The sequence below is a fragment of the Acomys russatus genome, chromosome 14 (genome assembly GCF_903995435.1).
Source record: "Acomys russatus chromosome 14, mAcoRus1.1, whole genome shotgun sequence".
NCBI classification, from domain to species: domain Eukaryota; kingdom Metazoa; phylum Chordata; class Mammalia; order Rodentia; family Muridae; genus Acomys; species Acomys russatus.
The window spans coordinates 7,835,542-7,845,805 of record NC_067150.1 but is presented as its reverse complement, the minus strand read 5'-3'; the positions used below and the strand labels follow the sequence as shown (position 1 = coordinate 7,845,805).

At 39.1% G+C, this 10,264-nt stretch overlaps 1 protein-coding gene across 1 annotated transcript; it reads right to left on the bottom strand.

Annotated features, from left to right (window-relative positions):
* Positions 1-3,693: 3,693 nt before the first annotated feature.
* LOC127198711 (hydroxysteroid dehydrogenase-like protein 2) lies at positions 3,694-4,927 on the bottom strand. The gene is given in 4 exon segments (XM_051156770.1): positions 3,694-4,056; positions 4,231-4,511; positions 4,514-4,721; positions 4,883-4,927. Coding segments are annotated over 4 exon segments (897 nt in total).
* Positions 4,928-10,264: the final 5,337 nt, after the last annotated feature.

Here is a 10,264-nt window from a genome sequence, read left to right as displayed (position 1 = left end):
GATGGATGTACTGTGCAGTCAAACATGCCAATGTGTTTCTGCAGACAATGTATCAATGAAACAAAGGCCCAAAGATCCGTCTTCACATCTACTCATACTTGGACTGTCTTTACTGTTCACCTTAATTTAAACATTGAATCCTCATTTTTCTACTCAATGTCAGTCTGACTGATACATGATAGGATTAGGGGGGAGGAAAGATCTGATCCGTGTTACTGAGGCTTTAAGGTGTGTCAGAGGGTTGAGACTCCATTAGATAACACATCCTTCTTTTTACCAGGTCACCTGGAATGCTAGTTAAGTTTCCCTTTATTAAGTTTTCATTTCTTGGGGCTACTATATAGCCTGAATTTTTGAATCTTCTAAATATTCATGTGTTGAGGGGCTGGGAAGGTATCTCCATGAGTAAAGAAACTTGGTGTGAAAGCAAGTCAACCTAAGTTCAAATTCCCAGGACCGATGTCAGAACAAGCCCAGCATATCTGTGCATGTTTATAACTTCAATATTGGTGGAGAGAGTGGAGTGCGGAGAAAGTTGTATTTTAGAATTCAGTGACCAGCTAGCGTAGTAGAAACAGATAACTTTAGTTTCAATGAAAAACAATCTAAAAAATATGGACTATAAAGAAGAACAGCTGAAGAAATATTTCTCTGATCTTCATGAGTATGCATGAGTGCATGCACCAGAACACACATATGTACTCACCCATAAGCACAGGGTCTACATATTGAACCCAAATCCCAGTATGAGAATAGTGATTGGAAGGGGATTCTTGGAATGAAGTTAGGCATTGACATGAAGTCCTCATTGGTGGAATATCTGCTATTAAAAGAAGCATAAAAGCTTACGTAAGTGTGGATGCAAGAACCCAGCTTTCTATGTCATTGGGTGTTAGGGGCTCAAGGAATCCTGAAATATTAAGCATCTAGGATTGTTCTTTCAAAGGAGGAATGTATAACCTGTTGTTTATCTGATGGGCCAAGCCATATAAAGCTCCTACAACCAGGACTGGATGTGGATAGTACTGTAAACAACTCTTCCAGCCAAACTCCCACAACAAATACCAGAGGTGGCAAACGTCATAAAAGACCTCTATACTATCTGTATGACTAAGGCCAGGACAAAACCTTCCATGTGACCCTAAGCTAGTACATGTGGCCAATCTCTACAACCCAACTTTTTGGAAGAAACGACATGTGCTCTGAATTGAGTTTTGATGTAATTATGCTTCCTTGGGATTGTATTACACCAAGAAACATTTTTCCCAAATAATACCATGTTTTTAAAATGCTGACAATGAATCATTTGGCATCATGTTCCTTAGAAATCTTGATCCAGATTGATAAGGTCAATCTGAACTGAAATTTCATTCTTATCCCTTCATGATTCACTTGCCTACCCAACACGTGGAGGACACTCTGATAGAGGACAACCAGACCCAGAATGTCAGAATGATGAGAACAAATATTTTTCTTTAAAGCCACCAAGTAGAATGTCATTTTTTTAGCAGCTCAAACAAACTAGAACATGAAGCAATAGCAAGACATTGAAAATTAGGTGACTTAAGGGCAAGCATGCATTACTGCATAATTATGAAGGCTAGAGTTGCAAAACAAGGTGGTAGCATTGGTGGTTATTTCCAAGAATTGTGACGGAAAAGCCCAACACCAACTCTCCCTTTGGTTGGTGGATGGCCATGCAGGGGTATGTTCATATGGCATCAGGTATGCATGCTTGAATGTGTACAAAGTCACCCTCTTTAAAGGATTCCAGTCAGTTTTGTCTGCTGGTCTCCCTGTAGCATGCCTGTCACCTATACAGGTTGGCTTTTTCTCATGAGGTGTGTCTAAGGTTGGGCCAGACATTGGTTGGACATTCCCTCAATCTTTGTTTATCTTGATCCCTATACATCTTGCCAGCAGGGTAAATTTTGGGTTGAAGTTTTTGTAGATGGTTTGGTGTTTCCCTTCCTCTACTAGGAATCCTGTCTAGTTAGAAAATGAACTCTTCAGTCTCTATTATCCTGCTACTAGGAATCTCAGCTAGAGCCACCTCCCATATCCTCCCAGAAGCCTACCCTGCCTTGAGTCTCCTGGGCCCAGAGAAGGTTATAGAGACTGAAGCACCAATCAAGGACCATGCATGGACTGGACCTAGGCCCCTACACAGATGTAACCAAGGGGCAGCTCAGCTTCATATGTGTCCCCTAGTAAAGGGTGTGGGGATTGTCTCTGACATGAACTGTGTTGGTAAAATTTTTTATCACTGCCCCCTAGTGGAGCTTCCTCACAAGCACAGAGGAAAGGATGTGCTGAATCCTGATGCAACTTGAGAAGCTTGGGTGGGTGGGAAGAGGGCTCTCTTCTGAGAAATAGGGGAGGGGATGAGGGAATAGGGAAGGAGGGTGGTAACAGAAGGAGAGGAGGGATCAGGTTATGATTGAGATGTAAAGTGAATAAATATATAAATTAATTAATTAAAATAAAGATTCCAGGCAGTCTGGGTCAGGGCCCATTCCAATGGTTCATTTTAAACTTATTATATTCACAAGAAAACTAGAGAGAAAGAAGTCATATTCTGAGGAACTGAGGGTGAGGATGTTTCCCATTAACTTTTTATATTTTAGAGATATTTTCAGCAAAATGTGTAAACTCACCGGCAGAAATTATTTCATCCATGCAAACACAGAACAATTTAACTGTTTTTTAAAGTCATTTATTATTGTTGTTTGTGTATATAGTGTAAGTGCCATCATGTATATGTGTGTGAGTGCATGGACACATGGATGCACACACACACACACACACAGACACACACAGACACACACACACACACACACACACACACACACACACACACACCAGAGCACTCTGGCAGGCACAACATAAGTGTCAGTTCTCTTCTTTCACAATGGGAACCAGGGATCTAAGTCAATTCATCAGGCATGTGCTCCAACATCCAACACTTTTACCATTGGAGCTGCCTTACCAGGCTTCACATAACCATTCTCTCTTTTTTCTTCTTTCTTCTCTCTTCCTCTACCCCTCTCTCCTGCCCCAGCATTCTGTAAAAATGTCTCACTAAGTAGCCCTAGGTCTGTCTGGAAATTGTTATGTGGATTGGGCTGGCTGTGAGTTTGAGGCTCTCTTCCTGCATCTGCTTCCTGAGTAGTGGGATTACAGGCATGAGCCACTCTTGGCTCAGCTACGTTTCTGAGAACATCTGTTGAGGATCCTAGTATTCTCTCTAGCTTCCACTAAAACTTCAGTCGTGTCCTTCTGAGTCTTCACCAGAACCTCTTTAGCGGTCATTTTCCACCAGTACTGTTTGTGTTTATAAATCAGCTTGCTGATATAATATGAGGCTCCTTTGTCATTGTTGTCTTCTTTCTAACTCCCATTACAGTCTTTGAAGTCCATACATTGATAAAATGTGGTACAGATATTTTCACAGTGCATCTGAAAATGGCTTCCATAATCTGCTAGCATATTTTTTGTTAGGATGCCATTTAATACAACTTATACTTGATTGGTTAGTTGTTTAATTATAATTTCAAGTCTTATAGATACAGAAACTCTCCTTTTTCTAGAACAAACATGTGTCCTTATGAGACCATGGAGGAGCCAGTCAGTTTTTAACTGCTGAGCCTTTTACTTCAGAAGAAAACAGTCGACACTTTCACTTCTAGTCCCTCACAGCCTGGAGTTCATCTGGGTCATCAGCTTCTCCAATCTGATCATGAGGGCCATATTTCCTTTAATCTTCAGTTTTCCTGACATGAAAGCCATGGTTGGCTTTAGTTTCTCTGAAAACATTCTGACAAAATCACCAGTGGTCATTCTCCTAATTGTGTCTGCCCGGCTGGAAGGCTGTCCGTGCCCAACTTTCCCACCCTTACTCTTCAGGTCAAAAAACCATGTGCCACCATCTTCACCTGAGAGTTCAAACTGATAGACAGCTTATGTGGCTTTAACAACTTCATCACTGAGAGAGTCCTTAACAATTCTAAATGTTTCTTCCACAGCTCCAAAATGTGGTCTTGGTGGTGGCTGCAGATACATCTATGGTTGTGGCTGTGGATGAATCTGTGGTTGCACCTGTAGCTGTGCTGGCAGCAGTGGCTGGGGCTGTGGTTGTGGCTGTGGTTGCAGCTCTGACTGCAACTGCAGTGGCAGCTGTGGTTGCGGCTATGGTGGTCGCTGTGGTCGGGATTGCAGCTGTGGCTGAGGCTGCTCTTCTTTTACTTCTGGGACAGGGTCATGTGATTCATTTTCCTTCTTAAGTGCATCTGGATGTTCATCTAAGAGGAAATCTGGTAACAAGGGATGGCCTGGTGTAATTGCATATACATCAAAATCTTTTATTCCTTCTTCTTTTAAGATATTTTCATCAATAATAAAGTTGCCAGTAAAGCTTTTTGGCCTTTTGAAGATGGCATATGCAGCATCTACAATGATGTAAACATTCCTACAGTGGCTTTCCACACCAGATCTTCCCAGCATATCCACAGAGCAGTATGTATGGCTGTTCTAGGCCATAAGGCATTGACAGCATATTCACCTCTAAATTCTTCTGCCATTCCAAGCACACATATAGACATGCCATACTTGGCAACAGTATAAGCCCAGTGCTGCTTGAACCACAGTGGGTTTAAGTTGAGGGTTGGGCTGAGGTTGAGGATATGAGTCACTTTGCTCTTTTGTAAAAAAGGAATATATTGCTAACACATTTTGAATCAATTCCATGTTTTGGAGGCTCTCTCATAGCAACACACAACTTCTGACTACTATTTATCTAAAAAAATTTGGCTCATTTGGTTGCAGAGACTGGTGAAGCAACTTCAAAGTCTGCAGGCTATACCATCAATAAGGGGAGACTGACGTGCACTGTCCAGGCACGAACGTGCATGTAACAGGCAAATACCATTCTTTGTAGAAGCTTCAGTTTTGCTTTTAATGCTTTCTGATTGAATAAAGCACTCTCAGATTATCTAATTTTGAGAATAAGCCTCCTTTCTCTGTATAAACTAATTATTCTTTAATCCCATTTAGAAAATATCATTAAAGTAGTGTCTAGGTTTATATTCAACAAAGGTATTATAGTCATGCTGATGTGTGGCAGGGGCCACTGATCAGGACTCACCTGGCCTTATAAATTGCAGACTTTATGGAAAAGAGTGGACAAGCTGGAATATCCAATGGGAACAATAGCAAAAAGGCCCAGTCAATATCTTTCCTCTTTAAAAAGCACAGTAGAAACTCTGTAAGGTTTTAGACAAGAAATTCTTTACCTCAGTCTTACTGTATCAATGCATGTAGAACTTAGACTTGTGAGTTTTTGGTTTTTGTTTTGGCAAATAAAAAAATAAATCACCACTTGCAGCCTGTTCTCCCATAAGACAGAGAATCTACTGCTTTCTCACAAATCAGGGAAGGCAAAATGCTTCCCAACTATGTCAACAAATATTGAGGGTGATCCTGAGCCCTCTCAAATGACTCCACAAGCCACTCTGCATGGCTACTCAGAGGACATCCTCCTTTGTATTATTGCACATTATCCTAGGTCATCAAGCAGGAAGACCTCTATATTCTATAGGCGGTGGTGTCTGTCAAGGAAACTGAAATCTAAGGTCTCCCATCAGGATGACAGCAACACTCCTTAACTAAGAGCATCCAAGGAGGTCTAGTGAGGAGTGTGAGTTTTGACTCACAAATAACATGAAGAACACAACGCTCTGCTTATCTAGAAATACTGATGAAAGTCTACCAAAGACTTAAACAAGGCCCAAGTTTTTTTAAATACTGAAGATACAAAGATCTTGGAACAGCTCAAAGTCATTTACCATTTAAAACAAAACCACACACATAAAAATCAATGTGCATAGAAAAGAAAAGCAACGATGTCATCTGTTTCAAGATTATGTAGTAAGTAGTATAAAGCTTCCATTCTAAAACAAAATTACCAGAAAAATTAAAGTATGCATGAAAATAAATACAAATAGAGGGTTTCTGTCAAGTTAGAAGACATTGCCATGAAGACAATGGAAAATACCTTAAGAATAAAATAATACCACTAAAATTTATAGAATGGATACCTAGTGGAACAAATGGAAAGATGAAACAATGAGTGAACACAAAGATTTACCAACAGGAATTATCCAGGCTAAACAAGACCAAACATAAGCTGGATAACATGAGCAAGACTTCATGAGATATGTAGAATTTTAATAATTGATGTGACTCTGTTTTTGGAGTCCTTAAAAGAAGTGGAAACATGGAATAAGGAAGGTATGTAAGCACGTAATGGCAATCATCTGCCAAAACCCTACAGACTCATTTTCCTCCTGTATTAATTACATTTTTATTTATGTGAAGAGACACCATGACCATAGCAACTCTTATACAGAAAACATTTAATTTGGACAGGCTTATAGTTTCAGAGGCTTAGTCTATTACCACCATGGTGGGAAGCATGACAGTTTACAGGAAGACGTGGTACTGGAGGAGCCAAGAGTTCCACATCTTTATTTGCAGGAAGTGAGGACAAATTGTGTTCCACAATAGTCAGAGCTTGAGCATATATGAGAACTCAAATCCCGTGGACCACTTCCTTCATCATGGCCACAGGCACTACAAGGCTATACCTCCTAATAGTGCTACTCTCTATGGGCCAAGAATTCATATGTATGAGTCTATGGGGGTAATAGACTCACCGCAAATCAGACAAAACTTATAGGACCATCCCCACAATATTTTTTGTCAAAAAGTACTGATTCATTACTGGTCTCAGTAATCTGAGAACTGAAAGCAGAAAACATTTGGAAACAAGGAAAGGAGAAATGATATCTTACACACTGGGGATTGTTCACCCCCAGACAGGGAGCATGAGTGTGGATGGGGTTAGTGTGGGGCACCATGCTCCTTAACTGTTGCAACAGATTCCAGAGGTGGAATTTTGTCGGTCTTCAGTGGTGCTGGGCTGGCCTTGGAGAGATAAGTCTCCCTGGGTCACTGTGGTCCTCTAAGTAACCGCAACACACTCATTAGTTGCTACCTGAAGTATAAGGGATCACTCCTTGGTTTGTCCTTTGTCATTCCCTCTCTCTATATATCAAATAGACATTGCTGTGCATCTCCCCAGGAAAAGTCATTCATCTCATAGAGAGAGGGAAGGATGTATAATGTAACATTTATTTTAGATTTATGTATTTAATTTTATGTATATGAGTGTTTTATGTGTACATATGTAGGAGCACTGAGTGAACGCCAGGTGTTGGAGGAATTTGAAGACAGTGAAAGAGTTCCTAGTAACTGGAGTTACTGATACTTGTAAAACCCCTTGTAGAAGCTGGGAAATGAACTTGGGTTCTCTGCAGGAGTAACAAGTTCTCTTGAGCAGTGTGCCATCTGTTCACCCCCAAGATGTCACTTTTAAGAGTCTTACCTCTTCACAGTGTACAAAGTCATATACATAGCCAACTTTACATGCTTTAAAAGATGACTTCAAATAATAGACTATCAATTTATATATCACAGATATTAATTGCTCAACATACCAATGACTGGACAGAAGTTTACAAATAATGTTTTCTTTATTTTTAAAATCTTACTCCTGAAATTATCTTTTCAAGACATGCATCAATCTTCCAGCTTCTCTGAATGTTGCCAGAATGGGCATTAAGTAGTGATGCAAAAGATGATGGCTGTCCAATAAATTCATTCTCATTTCACTTATGCAACTTCTTTGGAATTTGAAGGATAATTTTCTATTGTACATCTGACATCAAGAAACTCAGGAGTTCAGCTAAGGATATTACTCTTTCAGTTGGATGAGCATAACAAAAGCCAAATTGAGGGTGTCGAAGGAGAGAGTATCAGAAAGCAGAGCAGAGGGGAAGGTGCACAAGACAAAACTGATTTGCCAAGAATACTGCTAAATATATTTATATGTAAATCCACTGCCTAAATTAACAGTATAATAGGTGAACTAAGAAGAACTTTGAAAGTAGCATGAAGGATATTTATATACAGGTGATAATACATTTTAGCTCCATAAAAAACTTCTTTAGTTTGTTAAAAATAACAGATTTTTTTTTTTTTTTTTTGAGAAAAAGCAAATAACAGTTTCAATTATTTCAGGTGACAAAACAATCCAGAATCTTACTGACATTTTAAAAAGTGTATTTTTTCTACATAAAAATGCATGCTTACTACTGAAAATGAGCTGGGTGTGGTGGCACACGCTTATAATTGAGGGCTTGGTGAAGCAGAGGCAGGCTGATCTCTATGTCACTTGGTCTACAAAGTGAATCCGGGACACAAAAGCTGCACAAATAAACCCTGTCTTTAAAAAAAAATCCAATAAATAAACAAACAAAATGTGAGTGGACTGAGGAATATAACATTTTAATTCATTTCAGCAGGACTGTTTCCTTTTTTATTAAAGTCGTACCAACTTTGAGTTTTAAAGGTTTTTAAACTTGACAGGGGAATAAATGTTATTGTCCTGATTCCTCATTTCCTCCTGCCTTCAGTTACAGAACCACTGCATGTCCCTCTAGTACTGCTGGTTCTCAGCCATTACCGTGAACCTCTGTCCTCTAGATGTGGCCATTGGGTCTTCCAATCAGAGTGGTTGTGATCACCTCCATAGGCCCTCTTAACCTTCCCTCCTAGAATAGAGGTGCTTACCAGACACTCCCTTGATAGCTGTAGAGGAGTGTCCATTTACAAAGAAGAACCCACACACACATTGGTTGTAGCTCGTCTGATCAGGGTTAACCTTCAGTCATCTAAAGAGCAGGCTCCAAAGGAAAATCAAACTCAAAACACCTTCCTTGCCATAGAGACAATAAGGAAATAATCACCAATGGCATAAATCTCAGAAACAAGACTGACTGAGCAGAGAGAGGGGCGAGGTGAAACTTTAAAATGATCGAATGATTACCTTCCTCCCTGTGTCATCCGCTTGTGAAAGGTGAGATGCAAATTAGACCTCTAGGATGTAGATAGATCCACAGTCCTCTAAGACTATTGGATCTATGAATAAAATACAGCCTACATGTTCCTGTTTTCTGTCTATGTATCAGGGTATTCTAAAGTTTTTTCAAAAATTGTGTGGATTTCAAGTTATAAAATTGTGATTTTTCCCCTAACTTTGGGAAATAGTACTTTATGATATTACAACAAGCCTGTTAGGGTGTGTTCTTATGAATAAGTACAACTTTCTGACTCTCTTCTGGCAACCTGACAGTCCTCAGAGAAACAGACTCTTATTGCACACAGATGCAATCCTTAGGCTCCCATAGCATTACATTTAGTTCTTTGTAATTGATTTTACATCTCAAGTAAGGTTCAGTGTTATCCCAGTTCTTTCTGATAAAAAATTTAGTGGATCAATATATTTCATCTAGTTGATACTTCATGTTATCTTTTGCCCTATCAATGCTTCCATTTAAAAATGACCTATTCAAAATTTGAGTGCTAAGTTAGAGTGAAATGACAACTAAAAATTGTGTACATTGTTCACATTATACTACTAAACATTAAGGAACTTGGAATAAATTTTATATTTAGTCTCCAAAAACCTGGTGCCCTCCTGCGGAAGCTGAGTTGTATATCCCATACTTGCTTTGGATTAAAGTAAAATTTATGCTAGGAATTGACACATTATTTTACTCAAGAAAGATGCCAGTTCGATAAAGAAGTTTTCCCAGAAAACAATGCTGGCCACTTATTTATATATTGTGCATGGCAACATTTATTCAATAGAGACAGTCAAGTACTTGAAACAAAGAAGCAGTGGCTCATGAAGTTGACTGCCACACACAGTACAGTCTATAGATCTGTAGGCCAGAGCTCTTGGGAATAATTAAGATTTATCCCCAATACATTATAATGTGCTTTAAGACTAAGAAGATTAATTTCTACAAATTATCTACTGATTAGACAAAACTCAGGCCAATGTCGGACCTTCTTAGTCCTTGCTTTTTCCTTATGTTTTATCACTCAGGGCTTTCCTAGCATATAAAAATAACATTGCCGTTCATCTGGTCAAAAACTAGCTATGCATAGCTTTCAGATAAATTTTAATTTCTTATCATGTTTACATATGAAACGTGAAAAGATATCCTTATGACATCATAAAAGTTTCATTCAAAAAACATACATAAGAAAGCTGGCTGCTGTCAATCAATATTTGTGTAATATTTGTTAATATTTTATTCATAGCTTCTGTGTCTAGATTTCCTTACATAGAATATTT